The sequence below is a fragment of the Lampetra fluviatilis genome, unplaced genomic scaffold (genome assembly GCF_964198595.1).
Source record: "Lampetra fluviatilis unplaced genomic scaffold, kcLamFluv1.1 SCAFFOLD_577, whole genome shotgun sequence".
Classification (NCBI taxonomy): domain Eukaryota; kingdom Metazoa; phylum Chordata; class Hyperoartia; order Petromyzontiformes; family Petromyzontidae; genus Lampetra; species Lampetra fluviatilis.
This window is the reverse complement of record NW_027621102.1, coordinates 1-27,500: the sequence shown is the minus strand read 5'-3', so window position 1 is coordinate 27,500 and position 27,500 is coordinate 1. Positions and strand designations below refer to the sequence as shown.

Sequence of the window (27,500 nt, the reverse complement as noted above, 5' to 3'; positions counted from 1 at the left end):
TGATGATGATGCTACTGCTGCTACCAATAACGACCCTGATGATGACGATGTTGTTGTTACCCACAGGCCTCTCTGCTCCTGGGAGACTCCACCACCACCTCCACCACCACCACCACCTCCACCACCACCACCTCCACCACCACCATCACCATCATCAGCATCATCACCACCATCATGATGATGATGCTACTGCTGCTGCCAATAACGACCCTGATGATGACCATGTTGTTGTTACCCACAGGCCTCTCTGCTCCTGGGAGACTCCACAACCACCACCTCCACAACCACCACCACCACCTCCACCACCACCACCACCACCCGCCCCACGCGCGACGTAACGTTGGAGCTGAGTCCGACGAAACCTCGCGACGACGACGACGACGACGACGACGACGACGAGGACGACTGGAGCCCCGTCTCCCAGCTCCTGACATCCTCAGCGACATCTTCCCAGCTGCTGCCCCCGTATCCGCAACCCGCCTGGGACCATCGCCGCCACGAGCCGTCCCCGTATCCGCCACCTCCCCCGAATCCGCGACCTCCCCCGTATCTGCAATCTTCCCCGTATCCGCCATCTCCTCTGTATCCGCAACCTCCCCCGTATCCGCACTCTGCCCCGCGCGCCGACGCAGCCGACCAATCGGAGAGCAGCAACCCTCCCCCTGGCCCCTCCCCCTGGCCCCTGGGGGGAGGGCTGGGGGAGGGGCCGACCGATGGAAGACGCCACTTCCTGTCGCCCACAGGAAGCGGCGGTTGCTATGGGCGCGTCGTGGTTGCCGAGGCGAACGCAGCAGCAGCAGCAGGGGATGCTGGGAAGAATCGTCCCTCGCGTGGTGACCTCTTTGACCTCCTCAGTTCGGTGCGTGTGCTGGGCTGTAGTCAGTAGCGGACGCTGGACAGAGGTCGCAACCGGGTACCCGATACCCGTACCCTACCCGATACCCGTACCCTACCCGATACCCGATACCCTACCCGATACCCGTACCCTACCCGATACCCGTACCCTACCCGATGCCCGTACCCTACCCGATACCCGTACCCTACCCGATACCCATACCCTACCCGATACCCGTACCCTACCCGATGCCCGTACCCTACCCGATACCCGTGCCCTACCCGATACCCGTACCCTACCCGATACCCGTACCCTACCCGATACCCGTACCCTACCCGATGCCCGTACCCTACCCGATACCCGTACCCTACCCGATACCCATACCCTACCCGATACCCGTACCCTACCCGATGCCCGTACCCTACCCGATACCCGTACCCTACCCGATACCCGTACCCTACCCGATACCCGTACCCTACCCGATACCCGTACCCTACCCGATACCCGTACCCTACCCGATACCCGTACCCTACCCGATACCCGTACCCTACCCGATACCCGATACCGTACCCTACCCGATACCCGTACCCTACCCGATACCCGTACCCTACCCGATACCCGCACCCTACCCGATACCCGTACCCTACCCGATACCCGTACCCTACCCGATACCCGTACCCTACCCGATACCCGTACCCTACCCGATACCCGTACCCTACCCGATACCCGTACCCTACCCGATACCCGTACCCTACCCGATACCCGTACCCTACCCGATACCCGTGCCCTACCCGATACCCGTACCCTACCCGATACCCGTACCCTACCCGATACCCGTACCCTACCCGATACCCGTACCCTACCCGATACCCGTACCCTACCCGATACCCGTACCCTACACCCGTACCGTACCCTACCCGATACCCGTACCCTACACGATGCCCGTGCCCTACCCGATACCCGTACCCTACCCGATACCCGTACCCTACCCGATACCCGTACCCTACCCGATACCCGTGCCCTACCCGATACCCGTACCCTACCCGATACCCGTGCCCTACCCGATACCCGTACCCTACCCGATACCCGTACCCTACCCGATACCCGTACCCTACCCGATACCCGTACCCTACCCGATACCCGTACCCTACACCCGTACCGTACCCTACCCGATACCCGTACCCTACACGATGCCCGTGCCCTACCCGATACCCGTACCCTACCCGATACCCGTACCCTACCCGATACCCGTACCCTACCCGATACCCGTACCCTACCCGATACCCGTACCCTACCCGATACCCGTACCCTACCAGATACACGTACCCTACCCGATACCCGATACCCGTACCCTACCCAATACCCGTACCCTACCCGATACCCGATACCCGTACCCTACCCGATACCCGTACCCTACCCGATACCCGATACCGTACCCTACCCGATACCCGTACCCTACCCGATACCCGCACCCTACCCGATACCCGTACCCTACCCGATACCCGTACCCTACCCGATACCCATACCCTACCCGATACCCGTGCCCTACCCGATACCCGTACCCTACCCGATACCCGTGCCCTACCCGATACCCGTGCCCTACCCGATACCCGTACCCTACCCGATACCCGTACCCTACCCGGCTACCCGTACCCTACCCGATACCCGGCTACCCGTACCCTACCTGATACCCGTACCCTACCCGGCTACCCGTACCCTACCCGATACCCGTACCCTACCCGGCTACCCGTACCCTACCCGATACCCGGCTACCCGTACCCTACCTGATACCCGTACCCTACCCGGCTACCTGTACCCTACCCGTACCCTACCCGATACCCGGCTACCCGTACTCGGCCGGGTGATGGTGGTGATGATGATGATGCTGATGGTGCTGATGGTGGTGATGGTGATGATGGTGATGATGGTGATGATGATGGTGATGATGCTGATGGTGGTGATGATGGTGATTATGATGATGATGCTGATGGTGGTGATGGTGATGATGGTGGTGATGATGATGATGCTGATGGTGGTGATGATGGTGGTGATGATGATGATGATGATGGTGGTGATGATGGTGATGATGATGATGCTGATGGTGGTGATGATGGTGATGATGGTGGTGATGATGATGATGCTGATGGTGGTGATGATGGTGATGATGCTGATGGTGGTGATGATGGTGATGATGGTGATGATGGTGATGATGGTGGTGATGGTGGTGATGGTGATGATGGTGATGATGGTGATGATGGTGATGATGGTGATGATGGTGATGATGCTGATGATGCTGATGGTGGTGATGATGCTGATGGTGGTGATGATGGTGATGATGGTGATGATGGTGATGATGGTGGTGATGGTGATGATGGTGATGATGGTGATGATGGTGATGATGGTGGTGATTGTGATGGTAATTATGATGAGAGTGATGGTGGTAGTAGTGATGATGCTAGAGATGATGATGCTAGTGATGACGGTGATGATGATCCTAGTAATGATGATGATGATGATGGTGATTATAATGTTAGCAATTATGATGATGATGGTAGTGATGGTTGTAATTATGATAATGATGATGGTGATACTCGTGATGGTAATGTTGTAAATAACAGATGAAAAAACTCCTTTTAAGTCACACAAACTGGTTCATTGTCTTTCTTCCGACACAGTCCCTCCACACACACGAAGGGATTTCGATGTAAAGCTTCTTTCGTGACTGCAGCAGGGATTCATCTTCTTGGTTCTTTCGGTAAAGTCACGTAGAAGGGAAGTAATAAAATAATAAAAATAAAACATTAAATACAATTCTCACGACGTTTCGGCCACAACGCAAGCAGCCGTCCTCAGGTGAAGAACAGCGTCTGTCGGGAAGACAGCGTCTGAAACGTCGTGAGAATTGTATTTTATTATGTTTTATTTGCATCATTTCCCTTCTACGTGAGTGAGTTGAGTGAGTTGAGTGATTTCGATGTAAAGCTTTCGTGACTGCAGGGATTCATCATCTTCTTGGTTCTTTCGGTAAAGTCACGTAGAATGGAAATAATAAAATAATAAAAATAAAACATAATAATTCTCACGACGTTTCGGCCACAACGCAAGCAGCCGTCTTCAGGTGAAGACCAGGTCTGTCGGGGAGACAGCGTCATTCACATCATCAACATCATCATTAACATCATCAACATCATCATTAACATCATCATCTACATCATCATCTACATCATCAACATCATAATATTTTTTTTTCGAATTAAAGCTTCTTTCGCGACTGCAGGGATTCATCTTCTTGGTTCTTTCGGTAAAGTCATCACGTAGAAGGGAAATAATAAATTAATAAAAATTAAACAAAATAAAATAATCTCACGACGTTTCGGCCACAACGCAAGCAGCCGTCCTCAGGTGAAGAACAGGTCTGTTGGAAAGACAGCGTCTGAATGACTGAGTGACTGAGTGAGTGAATGAGTGACTGAGTGAGTGACTGGGTGAGTGACTGAGTAAGTGACTGAGTGAGTGACTGGGTGAGTGACTGAGTAAGTGACTGAGTGAGTGAATGAGTGACTGAGTGAGTGACTGGGTGAGTGACTGAGTAAGTGACTGAGTGACTGACTGACTGAGTGAGTGACTGAGTGAGTGACTGGGTGAGTCACTGAGTAAGTGACTGACTGACTGACTGAGTGAGTGTCTGAGTGACTGACTGAGTGACTGACTGACTGACTGAGTGTCTGAGTGACTGACTGAGTGACTGACTGACTGAGTGTCTGAGTGAGTCTGGTGGTGTTTCATTCGGACGCTGTCTTTCCGACAGACGCTGTTCTTCACCTGAGGACGGCTGCTTGCGTTGTGGCCGAAACGTCGTGAGAATTGTATTTTATTATGTTTTATTTTTATTATTTTATTATTTCCCTTCTACGTGATGACTTTACCGAAAGAACCAAGAAGATGGATCCCTGCTGCAGTCACGAAAGCTTTACATCGGTGGTTCAAGTTCATGTATTAGGTATAGCCCTGGTGACGTCATTACTCCCCTGTGGGGACGTCGGCGTGCGCGATGACGTCATCACCCCCCCCTGTGGGGACGTCGGCGTGCGTGATGATGTCACCAGAATGGATTCCCTGAGGTGTCGGCGTGCGTGATGACGTCACCAAACGATCCCCTGAGGCTTCGGCGTGCGTGATGACGTCACCAGAATGGATTCCCTGTGGCGTCGGCGTGCGTGATGACGTCACCTGACTGGATTTCTCGAGGCGTCGGCGTGCGTGATGACGTCACCAAACGATCCCCCGAAGCTTCGGCGTGCGTGATGACGTCACCAGAATGGATTCCCTGAGGCGTCGGCGTGCGTGATGACGTCACCAAACGATCCCCTGAGGCTTCGGCGTGCGTGATGACGTCACCAGACTGGATTCCCTGAGGCGTCGGCGTGCGTGATGGCGTCACCAAACGATCCCCCGATGCTTCGGCGTGCGTGATGACGTCACCAGAATGGATTCCCTGTGTCGTCGGCGTGCGCGATGACGTCACGCGTCTCCAATAGCAACGCGGTTTCAAACGGCAAAATGCCCGCCAACCGCCAGCTGTACTTTATTTCAACATTTAAGAGATAAATGAGGAGAATTTAAACGACCATGTCGCTCACGAGGAGCCCCAAACAAGTGAGTAACTCATTCGTCTACAACAATGACATCGTTTTAATATAACAACATCAATTAAAAAAAAAGTTTAAATACCCCGAGAGGGCGCTGAGTCCGCACTGTCGCCGCCTGTGGTGCCTCGATTCCGGCGGGGAATCCAGGCGAGGTCGTTGATTTCGGCGCCTCGCGGCCGTTGTGGGACTAGGCCTCGATCGACCGCGTCTCACGCTGAGGAACTTTCTAAAGTCGATTTATATAAAAACAAAAAAAGAGGATTTAAAACGCGATCTTAGGTTCTCGTACGTTAATAATAAAAATAAAACATAAAATAATTCTCACGACGTTTCGGCCACAACGCGTCTGAATGACTGAATGACTCTGTCTTCTCGACAGACCTGTTCTCCACCTGAGGACGGCTGCTTGCGTTGTGGCCGAAACGTCGTGAGAATTATTATGTTGTATTTTTATTATTTTATTATTTCCCTTCTACGTGACTTTACCGAAATAACCAAGAAGAGGTGTTAATGTGTTATGCAGTACAAATTTTTGATAATGATCAACAATTACCAGCTATCTATGAGGACGTAGGCTTTCGCGACTATTATCCATAATAGATGTTTTTTTAGGGTTATGAGGACTTTGATTGAGCAACTAAATAATTGCAACAACTAAATTGTTGGTTAAAATATTCCCGAGACCCCCCCCCCCCCCCCAGTGCCGCCGCGCCCCGCCGCTCAAGGTGCCTCGATCCCGGCGGGGAATCCAGGCGACGTCGGGGATCTCGGATACGGGGGGGGGGGGGGTAACTAGGCCTGAGCTGCGCATTGACTTTTAATTCATCATCGCTTCGGACAATCAACAAGGGACGATGTCGCTCACGAGGAGGAGCTGCAAGCGAGCGCATAACTCCAAAGTTCACGAGACAAAATGTTTGGTTGAAATGTTCCCGTAGTCCCAGGTCAGGCAGCGCGCCCGCCGCCCGAGGTGGCTGGATCCCCGGCCGGGAATCCAGGCGAGGATGGGGGGCTCGGCGAGTTTACTAGGCCTCAGGCTCTCATGGTTCGCGGAAGTAGCTATCGGAGGTAGATTTGCATTGTGAGTACACAGAAGTTGATGTAATAGCAGTGGTGGTGGTGGTGGTGGTAGTATGTATGATGCTCAATTGCTACTATTGGGTGACTTTCACTGAGGAGTGAGACTCACACAGGCTCACTCACTCACCTACTCACCAACTCACACACTCACCAAGTCAAACACTAACTCACCCACTCACACACCAACTCACACACTCACCAACTCACACACTCATGCACTAACTCACCCATACACTAACTCACACACTCACCAACTCACACACTCACTCACCCACTCACACACTCACCAACTCACTCACCAACTCACTGATCCACTCACTCATACACTCACCGACTCACTCACACACTCACCAACTGACACACTCACTCACCAACTCACTGATCCACTCACACACTCACCCACTCACTCATACACTCACCGACTCACCCATTCACTCACCCACACCGACTCGCTCACTCACACATGCACTCACCGACTCACTCATCCATTCACTCACCCACTCAATCATTCACTCACCCACTCACTCATACACTCACCCATTCACTCACCCACACCGACTCACCATTCACTCACACTCATCCACTCACCCACCAACTCACACTCACCGACCCACCCACCGACTCACTCACTCACTCACCGACTCACTGATCCACTCACACACTCATTCACTTACTCACCGACTCGCTCATCCATTCACTCACCCACTCAATCATTCACTCACCCACTCATACACTCACCGACTCACACATTCACTCACCCACACCGACTCACTCATCCATTCACTCACCCACTCAATCATTCACTCACCCACTCACTCATACACTCACCGACTCACTGATCCACTCACACACTCATTCACTTACTCACCGACTCACTCACCCACTCAATCATTCACTCACTCATACACTCACCGACTCACCCATTCACTCACCCACACCGACTCACTCACTCACCCACTCACTCCCCGTGTGTCTCCGTTGTCGCTACAGTGGCGATGTTATCTTCCTTGCCTGGTATACACAGGAGGTCGTGGGTTCGATCCCAGTGATGATATCAATGTATGGGTCTCTGCGGGTCTCTGAGTATGCGTCTCTGTGGGTCTGTATGAGTCTCTATGAGTATGGGTCTCTGTGGGTTTGTATGGGTCTCTGTGGGTGTCTATGAGTATGGGTCTCTATGAGTATGGGTCTCTGTGGGTCTCTGTGGGTCTATATGGGTCTCTGATTATGGGTCTCTATGCATCCGAGTATGGGTCTCTGTGGGTCTCTATGAGTATGGGTCTCTGTGGGTCTGTAAGGGTCTCTATGAGTATGGGTCTCTGTGGGTCTCTATGAGTATGTGTCTCTATGGGTCTCTGTGGGTCTCTATGAGTATGGATCTCTGTGGGTCTCTATGAGTATTGGTCTCTGTGGGTCTGTAAGGTTCTCTATGAGTATGGGTCTCTGTGGGTCTCTATGAGTATGGGTCTCTGTGGGTCTCTATGAGTATGTGTCTCTGTGGGTCTCTGTGGGTCTCTATGAGTATGGGTCTCTGTGGGTCTCTTTATGAGTATGGGTCTCTGTGGGTCTCTATGAGTATGGGTCTCTGTGGGTCTCTATGAGTATGGGTCTCTGTGGGTCTCTATGAGTATGGGTCTTTATGAGTATGGGTCTCTATGAGTATGGGTCTCTGTGGGTCTCTATGAGTATGGGTCTCTGTGGGTCTCTTGAGTGTGGGTCTCTGTGAGTCTCTATGAGTGTGGGTCTCTGTGGGTCTCTGAGTATGGGTCTCTGTGGGTCTGTAAGGGTCTCTATGAGTATGGGTCTCTGTGGGTCTCTATGAGTATGTGTCTCTGTGGGTCTCTGTGGGTCTCTATGAGTATGGATCTCTGTGGGTCTCTTTGAGTATGGGTCTCTGTGGGTCTGTAAGGGTCTCTATGAGTATGGGTCTCTGTGGGTCTCTATGAGTATGTGTCTCTGTGGGTCTCTGTGGGTCTCTATGAGTATGGGTCTCTGTGGGTCTCTATGAGTATGTGTCTCTGTGGGTCTCTGTGGGTCTCTGAGTATGTGTCTCTGTGGGTCTCTGTGGGTCTCTATGAGTATGGGTCTCTGTGGGTCTCTATGAGTATGGGTCTCTGTGGGTCTCTATGAGTATGGGTCTCTGTGGGTCTCTATGAGTATGGGTCTCTGTGGGTCTCTATGAGTATGGGTCTCTGTGGGTCTCTGAGTATGGGTCTCTGTGAGTCTCTATGAGTATGGGTCTCTGTGAGTCTCTATGAGTCTATGTATCTCAGTGATGGTCCAGCTCGCTCTGTCTGATACAATATCTACACAGCAGCTGAGTGGGTCTTACACCTGGTGACACAAACTTAGTTTAGTTGTAGTGTGGGGCTCTGTGGGTGTCTATCGGTCTCTGTGGGTGTCTATGGGTCTCTGTGGGTGTCTGTGGGTGTCTATGGGTCTCTGTGGGTGTCTATGGGTGTCTATGGGTCTCTGTGGGTGTCTGTGAGTATGGGTCTCTGTGGGTGTCTGTGGGTGTCTATGGGTCTCTGTGGGTGTCTGTGAGTATGGGTCTCTGTGGGTGTCTATGGGTCTATGTGGTTATCTATGGGTCTCTGTGGGTGTCTATGGGTCTCTGTGGGTGTCTATGGGTCTCTGTGGGTCTATGTGGTTATCTATGGGTGTCTGTGGGTCTGTATGGGTCTCTGTGGGTGTCTATGGGTCTCTGTGGGTGTCTATGGGTCTCTGTGGGTCTATGTGGTTATCTATGGGTCTCTGTGGGTCTGTATGGGTCTCTGTGGGTCTGTATGGGTCTCTGTGGGTGTCTATGGGTCTCTGTGGGTGTCTATGGGTCTCTGTGGGTGTCTATGGGTCTCTGTGGGTGTCTATGGGTCTCTGTGAGTGTCTATGGGTCTCTGTGGGTGTCTATGGGTCTCTGTGGTTGTCTATGGGTCTCTGTGGGTGTCTATGGGTGTCTATGGGTCTCTGTGGGTGTCTATGGGTCTCTGTGGTTGTCTATGGGTCTCTGTGGGTGTCTATGGGTCTCTGTGGGTGTCTATGGGTCTCTGTGGGTGTCTATGGGTCTCTGTGGGTGTCTATGGGTCTCTGTGGGTGTCTATGGGTCTCTGTGGGTGTCTATGGTTCTCTGTGGGTGTCTATGGGTCTCTGTGGGTCTGTATGGGTCTCTGTGGGTGTCTATGGGTCTCTGTGGGTGTCTATGGGTCTCTGTGGGTGTCTATGGGTCTCTGTGGGTGTCTATGGTTCTCTGTGGGTGTCTATCGGTCTCTGTGGGTGTCTATGGGTCTCTGTGGGTGTCTATCGGTCTCTGTGGGTGTCTATGGGTCTCTGTGGGTGTCTATGGGTCTCTGTGGGTCTGTATGGGTCTCTGTGGGTCTGTATGGGTCTCTGTGGGTCTGTATGGGTCTCTGTGGGTGTCTATGGGTCTCTGTGGGTGTCTATGGGTCTCTGTGGGTGTCTATGGGTCTCTGTGGGTCTGTATGGGTCTCTGTGGGTGTCTATGGGTCTCTGTGGGTGTCTATGGGTCTCTGTGGGTGTCTATGGGTCTCTGTGGGTCTGTATGGGTCTCTGTGGGTGTCTATGGGTCTCTGTGGGTGCCCGCGTGACCCCGCTTGACCCTGTGTGACCCCCGCTTGACCCCGCGTGACCCCCTGTGGTTCCCCAGGTCGCCATGGAGACGCCGTTCTCCTCGTTACCCCGGCGACCCTTCGTCTCCGTGGCAACCGCTCCCGACAGAGTCTCGCTGCCCGAGAGCAACAGCCGAGGTGATGACGTCATCATCAGCAGCATCATCAGCAGCGTCATCAGCAGCAGCGTCATCAGCAGCGTCATCATCAGCAGCATCATCAGCAGCGTCATCAGCAGCAGCGTCATCAGCAGCATCAGCAGTAGCATCATCAGCAGCGTCATCAGCAGTAGCATCATCAGCAGCGTCATCAGCAGCGTCATCATCAGCAGCGTCATCAGCAGTAGCGTCATCAGTAGCATCAGCAGTAGCATCATCAGCAGCGTCATCAGCAGTAGCATCATCAGCAGCGTCATCAGCAGTAGCATCATCAGCAGCGTCCTCAGCAGTAGCATCATCAGCAGCGTCATCAGCAGGACCATCATCAGCAGCGTCATCAGCAGTAGCATCATCAGCAGCGTCATCAGCAGTAGCATCATCAGCAGCGTCATCAGCAGGACCATCATCAGCAGCGTCATCAGCAGTAGCATCAGCAGCAGCGTCATCAGCAGCGTCATCAGCAGTAGCATCATCAGCAGCGTCATCAGCAGTAGCATCATCAGCATCGTCATCAGCAGTAGCATCATCAGCAGCGTCATCAGCAGTAGCGTCATCAGCAGTAGCATCATCAGCAGCATCATCAGCAGTAGCATCATCAGCATCGTCATCAGCAGTAGCATCATCAGCAGCGTCATCATCAGCAGCAGCATCAGCAGGAGCATCAGTAGCGTCATCAGTAGCATCATCATCTTCATCAGCAGTAGCATCAGCAGTAGCACCATCATCAGCAGGACCATCATCAGCAGCGTCATCAGCAGTAGCATCAGCAGCGTCATCAGCAGTAGCATCATCATCTTCATCATCAGGAGCATCATCATCAGCGTCGTCATCAGCATCATCATCATCAGTAGCATCATCAGCGTCGTCATCAGGAGCATAGTCAGTATCGTCATCAGCATTAGCATCATCAGCAGCGTCATCATCATCATCAGCAGGAGCATAGTCATCAGCAGCATCATCATCAGCAGGAGCATAGTCATCAGCAGCATCATCATCAGCAGGAGCATAGTCATCAGCAGCATCATCATCAGCAGGAGCATAGTCATCAGCAGCATCATCATCAGCAGGAGCATAGTCATCAGCAGCATCATCATCAGCAGGAGCATAGTCATCAGCAGCATCATCATCAGCAGGAGCATAGTCATCAGCAGCATCATCATCAGCAGGAGCATAGTCATCAGCAGCATCATCATCAGCAGGAGCATAGTCATCAGCAGCATCATCATCAGCAGGAGCATCGTCATCAGCAGCATCATCATCAGCAGGAGCATAGTCATCAGCAGTAGCATCATCAGCAGGAGCATAGTCATCAGCAGCATCATCAGCAGCATCATCATCAGCAGCATCATCAGCAGCAGCATCATCAGCAGCATCATCAGCAGCATCATCATCATCAGCAGCAGCAGCAGCGTCATCATCAGCAGGAGCATAGTCAGCAGCAGGAGCATCAGCAGCATCATCAGCAGCATCATCATCATCAGCAGCATCATCAGCAGCATCATCATCAGCAGCATCAGCAGCAGCATCATCATCATCAGCAGCAGCAGCAGCGTCATCATCAGCAGGAGCATAGTCGTCAGCGTCGTCATCATCATCAGCAGCAGCAGCAGCATCAGCAGCAGCGTCATCATCAGCAGCATCATCAGCAGCATCATAACTGTCAACCCCTTGTCAGTGCCCTACCTTATCACATAGCACTTCAGACCTTATAGGTGTTGATGTCGTAGTGGTGATGTTGATGGTGTTCATGGTGTTGATGTTGTTGATGTTTTAGTGGTGATGTTGATGGTGTTGATGATGGTGGTGTTGTTGATGTCGTAGCGGTGATGTTGATGGTGTTGATGATGGTGGTGTTGTTGATGTTTTAGTGGTGATGTTGATGGTGTTGATGATGGTGGTGTTGTTGATGTCGTAGCGGTGATGTTGATGGTGTTCATGGTGTTGATGTTGTTGATGTTTTAGTGGTGATGTTGATGGTGTTGATGATGGTGGTGTTGTTGATGTCGTAGCGGTGATGTTGATGGTGTTCATGGTGTTGATGTTGTTGATGTTTTAGTGGTGATGTTGATGGTGTTCATGGTGTTGATGTTGTTGATGTCGTAGCGGTGATGTTGATGGTGTTCATGGTGTTGATGTTGTTGATGTCGTAGCGGTGATGTTGATGGTGTTCATGGTGTTGATGTTGTTGATGTCGTAGCGGTGATGTTGATGGTGTTGATGATGGTGGTGTTGTTGATGTCGTAGCGGTGATGTTGATGGTGTTCATGGTGTTGATGTTGTTGATGTTTTAGTGGTGATGTTGATGGTGTTCATGGTGTTGATGTTGTTGATGTCGTAGCGGTGATGTTGATGGTGTTGATGATGGTGGTGTTGTTGATGTCGTAGCGGTGATGTTGATGGTGTTCATGGTGTTGATGTTGTTGATGTTTTAGTGGTGATGTTGATGGTGTTGATGATGGTGGTGTTGTTGATGTCGTAGCGGTGATGTTGATGGTGTTCATGGTGTTGATGTTGTTGATGTTTTAGTGGTGATGTTGATGGTGTTGATGATGGTGGTGTTGTTGATGTCGTAGCGGTGATGTTGATGGTGTTCATGGTGTTGATGTTGTTGATGTTTTAGTGGTGATGTTGATGGTGTTGATGATGGTGGTGTTGTTGATGTCGTAGCGGTGATGTTGATGGTGTTCATGGTGTTGATGTTGTTGATGTTTTAGTGGTGATGTTGATGGTGTTGATGATGGTGGTGTTGTTGATGTCGTAGCGGTGATGTTGATGGTGTTCATGGTGTTGATGTTGTTGATGTTTTAGTGGTGATGTTGATGGTGTTGATGATGGTGGTGTTGTTGATGTCGTAGCGGTGATGTTGATGGTGTTCATGGTGTTGATGTTGTTGATGTTTTAGTGGTGATGTTGATGGTGTTGATGATGGTGGTGTTGTTGATTATGATGGTGGTGATGTTGTTGATGTTGGAGCAGTGATGTTGATGGTGATGATGTTGTTGATGTAGAGGTGATTATGATGGTGGTGATGTTGTTGATGTAGAGGTGATGATGTTGACGGTGGTGATGTTGTTGATGTAGCGGTGATGTTGATGGTGTTGATGATGGTGATGATGGTGATTATGATGGTGGTGATGTTGTTGATGTAGAGGTGATGATGTTGACGGTGGTGATGTTGTTGATGTTTTAGTGGTGATGTTGATGGTGTTGATGATGTTGATGATGGTGATTATGATGGTGGTGATGTTGTTGATGTAGAGGTGATGATGTTGACGGTGGTGATGTTGTTGATGTAGCGGTGATGTTGATGGTGTTCATGGTGTTGATGTTGTTGATGTTTTAGTGGTGATGTTGATGGTGTTGATGATGGTGGTGTTGTTGATTATGATGGTGGTGATGTTGTTGATGTAGAGGTGCTGATGTTGACGGTGGTGATGTTGTTGATGTAGCGGTGATGTTGATGGTGTTGATGATGGTGATGATGGTGATTATGATGGTGGTGATGTTGTTGATGTTGGAGCAGTGATGTTGATGGTGTTGATGATGGTGATGATGGTGATTATGATGGTGGTGATGTTATTGATGTTGGAGCAGTGATGTTGATGGTGGTGATGTAGAGGTGATGTTGTTGACGGTGGTGATGTTGTTGATGTTTTAGCGGTGATGTTGATGGTGGTGATGATGGTGATGTTGTTGTTATGATGATGGTGTTGATTTTGTTGATGTTTTAGCGGTGATGTTGATGGTGGTGATGATGGTGATGTTGTTATGGTGATGGTGTTGATTTTGTTGATGTTGGAGCGGTGATGTTGATGGTGGTGATGATGGTGATGTTGTTATATTGATGGTGTTGATTTTGTTGATGTTGGAGCGGTGATGTTGTTGATGGTGGTGATGTTGTTGGCGGTGGTGATGTTGTTCATGTTTTAGCGGTGATGTTGATGGTGGTGATGATGGTGATGTTGTTGATGATGATGTTGTTGTAGCGGTGTTGTTGATGGTGGTGATGTTGGTGATGTTGGTGATGTTGTTGATGATGATGGTGATGTTGATGTTTTAGTGGTGATGTTGATGATGGTGGTGTTGTTATGATGGTGGTGATGTTGTTGATGTAGAGGTGATGTTGTTGATGGTGGTGATGTTGTTGATGGTGATGTTGTTGATGGTGGTGATGTTGTTGATGTTGTTGACGATGTTGTTGATGATGTTGTTGACGATGTTGTTGATGGTGATGTTGTTGATGGTGGTGATGTTGTTGATGATGATGTTGATGTCGTAGCGGTGATGTTGATGGTGTTGATTATGATGATGTTGTTGATGTTGTTGTTGATGTTGTTGATGTTGTAGCGGTGATGTTGTTGATTATGATGATGTTGTTGATGTTGTTGGTGATGTTGTTGATAATGATGATGTTGTTGATGTTGTTGGTGATGTTGTTGATTATGATGATGTTGTTGATGATGTTGGTGATGTTGTTGATTATGGTGATGTTGTTGATGTCGTAGCGGTGATGTTGTTGATGTCGTAGCGGTGATGTTGATGGTGTTGATTATGATGATGTTGTTGATGATGTTGGTGATGTTGTTGATTATGGTGATGTTGTTGATGTCGTAGCGGTGATGTTGTTGATGTCGTAGCGGTGATGTTGATGTTGTTGATTATGATGTTGTTGGTGATGTTGTTGGTGATGTTGTTGATGATGATGTTGATGTTGTTGATGTTGTAGCGGTGATGTTGTTGATGTTGTTGTTGTTGATGTTGTTGTTGTTGATGTTGTTGATGTTGTTGTTGATGTTGTTGATGTTGTTGATGTTGTTGGTGATGTTGTTGATTATGATGATGTTGTTGATGTTGTTGATGTTGTTGATGTTGTTGGTGATGTTGTTGATGTTGTTGGTGATGTTGTTGATTATGATGATGTTGTTGATGTTGTAGCGGTGATGTTGTTGATGTTGTTGGTGATGTTGTTGATTATGATGATGTTGTTGATGTTGTTGATGATGTTGTTGATGTTGTTGATGATGTTGATGTTGTTGATTATGATGATGTTGTTGATGTTGTTGTTGATGTTGTTCATGTTGTAGCGGTGATGTTGTTGATGATGATGTTGTTGATGATGATGTTGATGTTGTTGATGTTGTTGATGTTGTTGGTGATGTTGTTGTTGATGATGTTGATGATGTTGATGTTGTTCATGTTGTAGCGGTGATGTTGTTGATGTTGTTGTTGATGTTGTTGATGATGTTGTTGTTGATGATGATGATGTTGATGTTGTTGTTGATGTTGTTGATGATGATGATGTTGATGTTGTTGATGTTGTTGATGTTGTTGGTGATGTTGTTGTTGATGTTGTTGATGTTGTTGTTGATGTTGTTGATGATGATGATGTTGATGTTGTTGATGTTGTTGGTGATGTTGTTGTTGATGTTGTTGATGTTGTTGTTGATGTTGTTGATGATGATGATGTTGATGTTGTTGATGTTGTTGGTGATGTTGTTGTTGATGTTGTTGATGTTGTTGTTGATGTTGTTGTTGATGTTGTTGATGTTGTTGTTGATGTTGTTGTTGATGATGTTGATGTTGTTGTTGATGTTGTTGTTGTTGTTGATGTTGTTGATGATGATGTTGATGTTGTTGTTGATGTTGTTGATGTTGTTGATTATGATGTTGTTGATGTTGTTGTTGTTGATGTTGTTGATGTGGTAGCGGTGATGTTGTTGATGTTGTTGTTGTTGATGTTGTTGTTGATGTTGTTGATGTTGTTGATGTGGTAGCGGTGATGTCGGCACTGCGGAGTCTGCAGGAGAAGATTCGACTCCTGGAGTTGGAGAGGGGGGTGGGGAGACGCCACTTGGAGGAGGGGGGTTACCAGGGTAACCACGGTAACCACGGTAACCACGGTAACCATCACGCATAACCACGACAGTAGCCACGGTAACCACCACACGTAGCCACGGCAGTAACCAAGGTACTACAGAGTAACTCTGTGGTAACTATGGTAACTATGGTAACTCTGTGGTAACCATGGTAACGCTGTGGTAACTATGGTAAATCTGTGGTGCGCAGCGGAGATGCAGACTGAGCTGCTGCAGAAACAGCTGCGGTACCTTTCAGCGATGATGGATCAAGCGCAGAGAGAGGTAGGACACTCACCACACTCACCACTCCTCACCACACTCACCACTACACTCACCACACTCACTACTACACTATACACTACACTCACCACCACACTCACCACCACACTCACCACCACACTCACCACCACACTCACCACTACACTCACTACTACACTCACCACCACACTCACCACTACACTCACCACTACTCACCACTACTCACCACTCCTCACCACTCCTCACCACTACTCACCACTACTCACCACTACACTCACCACTACTCACCACCACACTCACCACTCCTCACCACTACTCACCACACTCACCACACTCACCACTCCTCACCACACTCACCACCACACTCACCACTACACTCACTACTACACTCACCACCACACTCACCACTACACTCACCACTACACTCACCACTACACTCACCACACTCACCACACTCACCACCACACTCACCACCACACTCACCACTACACTCACCACACTCACCACACTCACCACTACACTCACCACTACTCACCACTACTCACCACTACTCACCACTACTCACCACCACACTCACCACTACTCACCACCACACTCACCACACTCACCACTACTCACCACTACACTCACCACACTCACTACACTATACACCACACTCACCACTACTCACCACACTCACCACTACTCACCACTACACTCACCACTACTCACCACTACACTCACCACCACACTCACCACTACTCACCACACTCACCACTACTCACCACTACACTCACCACTACTCACCACTACACTCACCACTACACTCACCACTACACTCACCACTACACTCACCACCACACTCACCACTACACTCACCACTACTCACCACCACTACTCACCACTACACTCACTACTACTCACCACTACACTCACCACTACTCACCACTACACTCACTACACTCACCACCACACTCACCACTACACTCATCACACTCACCACACTCACCACACTCACCACACTCACCACACTCACCACTACTCACCACTACACTCACTACTACTCACCATCACACTCACCACTACTCACCACACTCACCACTACACTCACCACCACACTCACCATCACACTCACCATCACACTCACTACTACACTCACCACTACTCACCACTACACTCACCACCACACTCACCACACTCACCACTACTCACCACCACACTCACCACTCCTCACCACTACTCACCACACTCACCACTACACTCACCACCACACTCACTACTACACTCACCACTACACTCACCACTACACTCACCACCACACTCACCACCACACTCACCACTACACTCACCACTACACTCACCACTACACTCACCACTACTCACCACTACTCACCACACTCACCACCACACTCACCACTACACTCACCACTACTCACCACACTCACCACACTCACCACCACACTCACCACTACACTCACCACTACTCATCACTACACTCACCACCACACTCACCACCACACTCACCACCACACTCACCACCACGCTCACCACTACACTCACCACCACACTCACCACCACACTCACCACTACACTCACCACCACACTCACCACCACACTCACCACTACACTCACCACTACTCACCACTACTCACCACCACACTCACCACTACTCACCACTACACTCACCACTACTCACCACTACTCACCACCACACTCACCACTACACTCACCACTACACTCACCACTACACTCACCACTACACTCACCACACTCACCACTACACTCACCACCACACTCACCACTCTCACCACACTCACCACTACACTCACCACCACACTCACCACTACTCACCACTACACTCACCACTACTCACCACACTCACCACACTCACCACTACACTCACCACTACACTCACCACTACTCATCACTACACTCACCACTACTCACCACTACTCACCACCACACTCACCACTACACTCACCACTACTCACCACTACTCACCACCACACTCACCACCACACTCACCACTCTCACCACTACTCACCACACTCACCACCACACTCACCACTACTCACCACTACTCACCACTACACTCACCACCACACTCACCACCACACTCACCACTCTCACCACTACTCACCACACTCACCACCACACTCACCACTACTCACCACTACTCACCACTACACTCACCACCACACTCACCACCACACTCACCACTCTCACCACTACTCACCACACTCACCACCACACTCACCACTACTCACCACTACTACTCATCACACTCACCACACTCACCACTACACTCACTACTACTCACCACCATACTCACCACTACACTCACCACCACACTCACCACCACACTCACCACCACACTCACCACCACACTCACCACTACTCACCACCACACTCACCACCACACTCACCATCACACTCACCACTACACTCACCACCACACTCACCACCACACTCACCACCACACTCACCACCACACTCACCACCACACTCACCACCACACTCACCACCACACTCACCACCACACTCACCACCACACTCACCACCACACTCACCACTACACTCACCACTACACTCACCACCACACTCACCACCACACTCACCACCACACTCACCACCACACTCACCACCACACTCACCACCACACTCACCACCACACTCACCACCACACTCACCACTACACTCACCACCACACTCACCACCACACTCACCACCACACTCACCACCACACTCACCACCACACTCACCACTACTCACCACCACACTCACCACCACACTCACCACTACTCACCACTACTACTCATCACACTCACCACACTCACTACTACTCACCATCACACTCACCACACTCACCACTACTCACCACCACACTCACCACTACACTCACCACTACTCACCACACTCACCACCACACTCACCACTACACTCACCACTACACTCACCACACTCACCACACTCACCACTACACTCACCACACTCACCACTACTCACCACTACACTCACCACTACACTCACCACTACTCACCACACTCACCACCACACTCACCACTACACTCACCACTACTCTCACCACTACTCACCACTACTCACCATCACACTCACTACTACTCACCACTACACTCACCACCACACTCACCACTACACTCACCACCACACTCACCACTACACTCACCACCACACTCACCACTACTCACCACTACACTCACCACCACACTCACCACCACACTCACCACTACACTCACCACTACTCACCACTACACTCACCACCACACTCACCACTACACTCACCACCACACTCACCACTACTCACCACTACACTCACCATCACACTCATCACTACACTCACCACTACACTCACCACTACACTCACTACTACTCACCACTACACTCACCACCACACTCACCACTACACTCACCATCACACTCATCACTACACTCACCACTACACTCACCACTACACTCACTACTACTCACCACCACACTCACCACTACTCACCACTACACTCACCATCACACTCATCACTACACTCACCACTACACTCACCACTACACTCACCACTACTCACCACTACACTCACCACCACACTCACCACTACACTCACCACTACTCACCACTACACTCACCACCACACTCACCACTACACTCACCATCACACTCACCACCACACTCACCACTACACTCACCACCACACTCACCACTACACTCACCACCACACTCACCACTACACTCACCACTACACTCACCACTACACTCACCATCACACTCACCACCACACTCACCACCACACTCACCATCACACTCACCACTACACTCACCACCACACTCACCACTACACTCACCACCACACTCACCACCACACTCACCACTACTCACCACTACACTCACCACCACACTCACCACCACACTCACCATCACACTCACCACTACACTCACCACCACACTCACCACCACACTCACCACTACTCACCACTACACTCACCACCACACTCACCACTACACTCACCATCACACTCACCACCACACTCACCACTACACTCACCACCACACTCACCACTACACTCACCACTACACTCACCACCACACTCACCACCACACTCACCACCACACTCACCACCACACTCACCACTACTCACCACTACACTCACCACCACACTCACCATCACACTCACCACTACACTCACCACCACACTCACCACCACACTCACCACTACTCACCACTACACTCACCACCACACTCACCACCACACTCACCACTACTCACCACCACACTCACCACCACACTCACCACCACACTCACCACCACACTCACCACTACACTCACCACCACACTCACCACAACACTCACCACTACACTCACCACTACACTCACCACCACACTCACCACTACACTCACCACCACACTCACCACCACACTCACCACCACACTCACCACTACACTCACCACCACACTCACCACTACTCACCACCACACTCACCACCACACTCACCACTACTCACCACCACACTCACCACTACACTCACCACTACTCACCACCACACTCACCACCACACTCACCACCACACTCACCACTACACTCACCACTACTCACCACCACACTCACCACTACACTCACCACCACACTCACCACCACACTCACCACTACACTCACCACCACACTCACCACAACACTCACCACTACACTCACCACTACACTCACCACTACACTCACCACCACACTCACCACTACACTCACCACCACACTCACCACCACACTCACCACTACACTCACCACTACACTCACCACCACACTCACCACTACTCACCACCACACTCACCACCACACTCACCACTACTCACCACCACACTCACCACCACACTCACCACCACACTCACCACTACTCACCACCACACTCACCACCACACTCACCACTACTCACCACTACACTCACCACCACACTCACCACTACTCACCACCACACTCACCACCACACTCACCACTACACTCACCACCACACTCACCACCACACTCACCACTACACTCACCACTACACTCACCACTACACTATACACTACACTCACCACTACACTCACCACTACTCACCACCACACTCACCATCACACTCACCACTACACTCACCACTACTCACCACTACACTCACCACCACACTCACCATCACACTCACCATCACACTCACTACTACACTCACCACTACTCACCACCACACTCACCATCACACTCACCACCACACTCACCACACTCACCACTACACTCACCACTACACTCACCACTACACTCACCACTACTCACCACCACACTCACCATCACACTCACCACTACACTCACCACTACTCACCACTACACTCACCACCACACTCACCATCACACTCACCATCACACTCACCACTACTCACCACCACACTCACCATCACACTCACCACTACTCACCACTACACTCACCACTACACTCACCATCACACTCACCACTACACTATACACTACACTCACCACTACTCACCACTACTCACCACTACTCACCACACTCACCACTACACTTACCACCACACTCACCATCACACTCACCACCACACTCACCACACTCACCACTACACTCACCACCACACTCACCATCACACTCACCACCACACTCACCACTACTCACCACCACACTCACCACCACACTCACCACTACACTCACCACCACACTCACCACTACACTCACCACACTCACCACCACACTCACCACCACACTCACCACCACACTCACCACCACACTCACCACTACTCACCACACTCACCACCACACTCACCACCACACTCACCACCACACTCACCACACTCACCACCACACTCACCACCACACTCACCACCACACTCACCACACTCACCACCACACTCACCACTACACTCACCACCACACTCACCACCACACTCACCACTACACTCACCACTACTCACCACTACTCACCACACTCACCACCACACTCACCACACTCACTACTACACTCACCACTACACTCACCACCACACTCACCACTACACTCACCACCACACTCACCACTACTCACCACTACTCACCACACTCACCACTACACTCACCACCACACTCACCACTACACTCACCACTACACTCACCATCACACTCACTACTACACTCACCACTACACTCACCACTACACTCACCACTACACTCACCACTACACTCACCACTACTCACCACTACTCACCACTACTCACCACTACACTCACCACTACACTCACCACCACACTCACTACTACTCACCACTACACTCACCACCACACTCACCACTACTCACCACTACTCACCACTACACTCACCACCACACTCACCATCACACTCACCACTACACTCACTACTACTCACCACTACACTCACCACCACACTCACCATCACACTCACTACTACACTATACACTACACTCACCACTACTCACCACTACTCACCACTACACTCACCACTACTCACCACCACACTCACCATCATACTCACCATCACACTCACTACTACACTATACACTACACTCACCACTACTCACCACTACTCACCACTACACTCACCACTACTCACCACCACACTCACCATCATACTCACCATCACACTCACTACTACACTATACACTACACTCACCACTACTCACCACTACTCACCACTACACTCACCACTACTCACCACCACACTCACCATCATACTCACCATCACACTCACTACTACACCACTACTCACCACCACACTCACCATCATACTCACCATCACACTCACTACTACACTATACACTACACTCACCACTACTCACCACTACTCACCACTACACTCACCACTACACTCACCACCACACTCACCACTACACTCACCACTACACTCACCATCACACTCACCACTACACTATACACTACACTCACCACTACACTCACCACTACTCACCACACTCACCACCACACTCACCATCACACTCACCACTACACTATACACTACACTCACCACTACTCACCACTACTCACCACTACTCACCACTCCTCACCACTACTCACCACTACACTATACACTACACTCACCACCACACTCACCACCACACTCACCACTACACTCACTACTACACTCACCACCACACTCACCACTACACTCACTACTACACTCACCACCACACTCACTACTACACTCACCACCACACTCACCACTACACTCACTACTACACTCACCACCACACTCACCACCACACTCACCACCACACTCACCACCACACTCACCATCACACTCACCACTACACTCACTACTACACTCAACACCACACTCACCACCACACTCACCACCACACTCACCACCACACTCACCACCACACTCACCACCACACTCACCACTACCCCCCCCCCCCTATTTTTTCAGGCCCCATTGAGGACCAGCGCTGCAAGTGGGGGGCCACTGGGGGGGAGTGGGGGGCCCCTAGGAGGGAGTGGGGGGCCCCTAGGAGGGAGTGGGGGGCCCCTGGGGGGGGAGTGGGGGGCCCCTGGGGGGGGAGTGGGGGGCCCCTGGGGGGGAGTGGGGGGGCCCCTGGGGGGGAGTGAGGGGCGCGTGGGGGGGAGTGGGGGGCCCCTGGGGGGGAGTGGGGGGCCCCTGGGGGGGGAGTGGGGGGCCCCTGGGGGGGAGTGGGGGGCCCCCTGGGGGGGAGTGGGGGGCCCCTGGGGGGGAGTGGGGGGCCCCTGGGGGGGGAGTGGGGGGCCCCTGGGGGGGGGGGGGAGTGGGGGGGCGCGTGGAGCAGCTGGAGATGCAACAGCGGCTGCTACTCAACTCACAGCAGAGGGCGCAGGTGAGGTGCACCTAGCCTGGTACGGTGGGTGGATGGGTGAGTGGGTGAGTGGGTGGGTGAGTGGGTGAGTGGGGGGCTTAGTGGGTGGGTGTGAGTGTGTGAGTGACTGAGTGAGTGAGTGAGTGGGTGGGTGAGTGGGTGGGTGAGTGGTGGGTGGGTGAGTGGGTGGGTGGGTAGGTGGGTGAGTGGTTGGGTGGGTGGGTAAGTGGGTGAGTTTGTGTGAGCGGGTGAGTGGATGAGCGAGTGTGTGGATGAGAGAGTGAGTGGGTGAGTGAGTGGGTGAGTGAGTGGGTGGATGAGTGGGTGAGTGAGTGGGTGAGTAAGTGAGTGAGTGGGTGAGTAAGTGAGTGAGTGGGTGAGTAAGTGCAGGGGCACTTGCCACGCCTGCAGCCACAGAGGGCCCCTTGCATGTGCCTGGTGGCTTGATGGTTTGGTGAGTTGGTGGTTTGGTGAGTTGGTGGTTTGGTGGTTTGGTGGTTTGGTGAGTTGGTGATTTGGTGACTTGGTGGTTTGGTGATTTGATGGTTTGCTGGTTTGGCGGTTTGGTGACTTTGTGGTTTGGTGACTTTGTGGTTTGCTGGTTTGCTGGCTTGCTGGTTTGCTTGTTTGGTGATTTTGTGATTTGGTGACTTGGTGACTTGGTGACTTTGTGGTTTGCTGGTTTGCTGGCTTGCTGGTTTGCTTGTTTGGTGATTTGGTGATTTGGTGACTTGGTGACTTGGTGGTTTGATGGTTTGCTGGTTTGGCGGTTTGGTGACTTTGTGGTTTGGTGACTTTGTGGTTTGCTGGTTTGCTGGCTTGCTGGTTTGCTTGTTTGGTGATTTGGTGATTTGGTGGCGAGCGTCTTCAGGCCCGGCTGGCCGAGCTGGAGCGGCTCTTGGAGGAGGAGCGCAGCGAGAGGGCGGCGGGCGGCAGAGCTCACGGCCAAGGTGGGCGGGGTGGGGTGGTGGTGGGTGGTGGGTGGGCGGGGGTGGGGGGAGTGGGGGGGTGGGTGGGCGGGGTGGGGGGTCGGTGGGTGGTGGGTGGGGAGATGGGGTGGGTGGGGCGGGGGTGGGGGGGAGTGGGGGGTGGGTGGGCAGGGTGGGGTGAGTGGGGGTCGGTGGGTGGGGGGAGGTGGGGGTCGGTGGGTGGGCGGGTGTGGGGGGAGTGGGGGGTCGATGGGTGGATGGGTCGGTGGGTGGGAAGATGGGTCGGTGGATGGGTGGATGGGTGGATGGGTGGGTGGCTGGATGGGTGGGTGGGTGTGGGTGGGTGTGGGTCGGTGGGTGGATGGGTCGGTGGGGAGATGGGTGAGTCGGTGGGTGGAATGGGTCGGTGGGGGGATGTGTCGGTGGGGAGATAGGTGGGTTGGTGGATGGGTGAGTCGGTGGGTGGGTGGGTGATGGGTGTGGGTGATGGGTCTGGGTGGGTGGGTGTGGGTCGGTGGGTGGATGGGTGAGTCGGTGGGTGGGTGGGTGATGGGTGTGGGGTGGGTGGGTGGGGGTGGGTTGGTGGATGGGTCGGTGGGTCGGTGGGGAGATGGGTGGGTGGGTGGGTGGATGGGTGTGTGGGTGGGTCGGTGGGTAGGTGGGTCGTTGGGGAGATGGGGTGGGTGGGTCGGTGGGTGGGTGGGTGGGTCAGTGGGTGGGTGGGTGGGTCAGTGGGTGGGTGGGTGGGTGGGTCAGTGGGTGTGTGGGTGATGGTTGGGTGTGTGGGTGAATGTGTCGCCGTGTCTCTCTCAGCTGGAGTCCGGAGTGAGGAGTAACCGACTCCTCCTGCGTGCGCTGTCTCCTCCCCCGCGACCTCGTGACCCGGGGGGCAAAGGTCAAGGTCAAGGGGAGCTCTGGGTCGAAGGTCAAGGCCAGGAAGGTGAAGCCGGCAAAGGTGGGTGGGTTTGTGTGTGGGTCGGTAAGTGGGTGAGTGGGTGAGTGAGTGGGTGGGTGGGTGGGTGAGTGGGTGGGTGGGTGGGTGGGTGAGTGGGTGGGTGAGTGGGTGGTGGGTGGGTGAGTGAGTGAGTGGGTGGGTGAGTGGGTGGGTGGGTGGGTGAGTGGGGTGAGTGAGTGGGTGGGTGGGTGGGTGGGTGGGTGGGTGGGTGGGTGGGTGAGTGGGTGGGTGGGTCGGTGAGTGAGTGAGTGGGTGGGTGAGTGGGTGGGTGGGTGGGTGAGTGGGTGGGTGAGTGAGTGGGTGAGTGAGTGTGTGTGGGTGGGTGGGTGAGTGGGTGGGTGGGTGAGTGGGTGGGTGGGTGAGTGGGGTGGGTGGGTGAGGTGGGTGGGTGCGTGAGTGGGTGGGTGGGTGGGTGTGTGGGTGGGTGTGTGGGTGGTTGCATGGGTGTGTGGGTGGGTGGGTGGGTGTGTGGGTGGGTGTGTGGGTGGGTGTGTGGGTGGGTGAGTGGATGGGTGGTTGCGTGGGTGGGTGGGTGGTTGCGTGGGTGGGTGGGTACGTGGGTGGGTGTGTGGGTTTGTGGGTGGCACCTGCTGGGTCTGCCCCGTGATTTCCTGCCAGCGGGCGTTCGACACTTCACGTGATAGCCTCAAGGTGCACTTGGCCTGGCACAAGCGTCGTGGTGACGTTGTTGTGGGTGTTGGGAGCGGTGGCACAGCGGTTAGCACACTGCGTTACGAACCCCCCCGTGTCTCTCCCCCCCCCCCCGTATCCCCCCCTCTGTGTCTCTCCCCCCCCCCCCCCCCGTGTCTCCCCCCCCCCCACTCTGTGTCTCCCCCCCCCCCCCATCTCCCCCCCCCCCTCTGTGTCTCCCCCCCCCCTCTGTGTCTCTCCCCCCCCCCCCCCTCTGTGTCTCGTCCCCCCCCCATCTCCCCCCCCCCCGCTGTGTCTGTCTTGCCTAGGGCCCTGCTCAGGCTGAGGGCCTGCACGGCCACTACCACCTCAACCTGAGAGACATTCCCTTCGTGGCTGGGCAGGCGAGCCACCCACTCAGCTACCCACCCACTCACCCACTCAGCCACCCACTCAGCTACTCACTCAGTCACCCACTCACTCACTCAGCCAACCCACTCACTCAGCAACCCACTCACTCAGCTACCCACTCACTCAGCCACCCACTCAGCCACCCACTCAGCTACCCCACCCACTCAGCCACCCACTCACTCAGCAACCCACTCAGCCACTCACTCAGCTACTCACTCAGCCACCCACTCACTCAGCCACCCACTCAGCCACTCACCCACTCACCCACCCACCCACTCACTCACCCACCCACCCACCCACCCACTCACTCACTCACTCAGCCACCCACCCACTCAGCCA

The 27,500-nt window shown here is 52.5% G+C and overlaps 1 protein-coding gene and 2 long non-coding RNA genes across 3 annotated transcripts in view; all 3 read left to right on the top strand.

The window, feature by feature from the left end:
• The window catches only part of LOC144954763 (uncharacterized), a 6,429-nt gene extending 5,248 nt beyond the window's left edge, over window positions 1–1,181 (top strand). Inside the window, exon 3 of the long non-coding RNA XR_013641346.1 lies at window positions 242–1,181. This is a non-coding gene — a long non-coding RNA (uncharacterized LOC144954763). The remainder of the gene's footprint in view (window positions 1–241) is intronic.
• A 4,209-nt stretch (window positions 1,182–5,390) lies between these two features.
• LOC144954764 (uncharacterized) lies at window positions 5,391–23,918 on the top strand. The gene is made up of 6 exons (XM_078885194.1): window positions 5,391–5,491; window positions 10,226–10,325; window positions 16,120–16,245; window positions 16,412–16,485; window positions 23,837–23,857; window positions 23,898–23,918. The coding sequence occupies exons 1-6, from the start codon at window positions 5,465–5,467 to the stop codon at window positions 23,916–23,918; spliced, it is 369 nt and encodes a 122-aa protein (XP_078741320.1). The 5' UTR covers window positions 5,391–5,464.
• A 262-nt stretch (window positions 23,919–24,180) lies between these two features.
• LOC144954765 (uncharacterized) lies at window positions 24,181–27,156 on the top strand. The gene is made up of 4 exons (XR_013641347.1): window positions 24,181–24,257; window positions 25,108–25,186; window positions 25,979–26,120; window positions 27,080–27,156. It is a non-coding gene; the product is annotated as an uncharacterized LOC144954765 (long non-coding RNA).
• The last annotated feature ends 344 nt before the right edge of the window (window positions 27,157–27,500 follow it).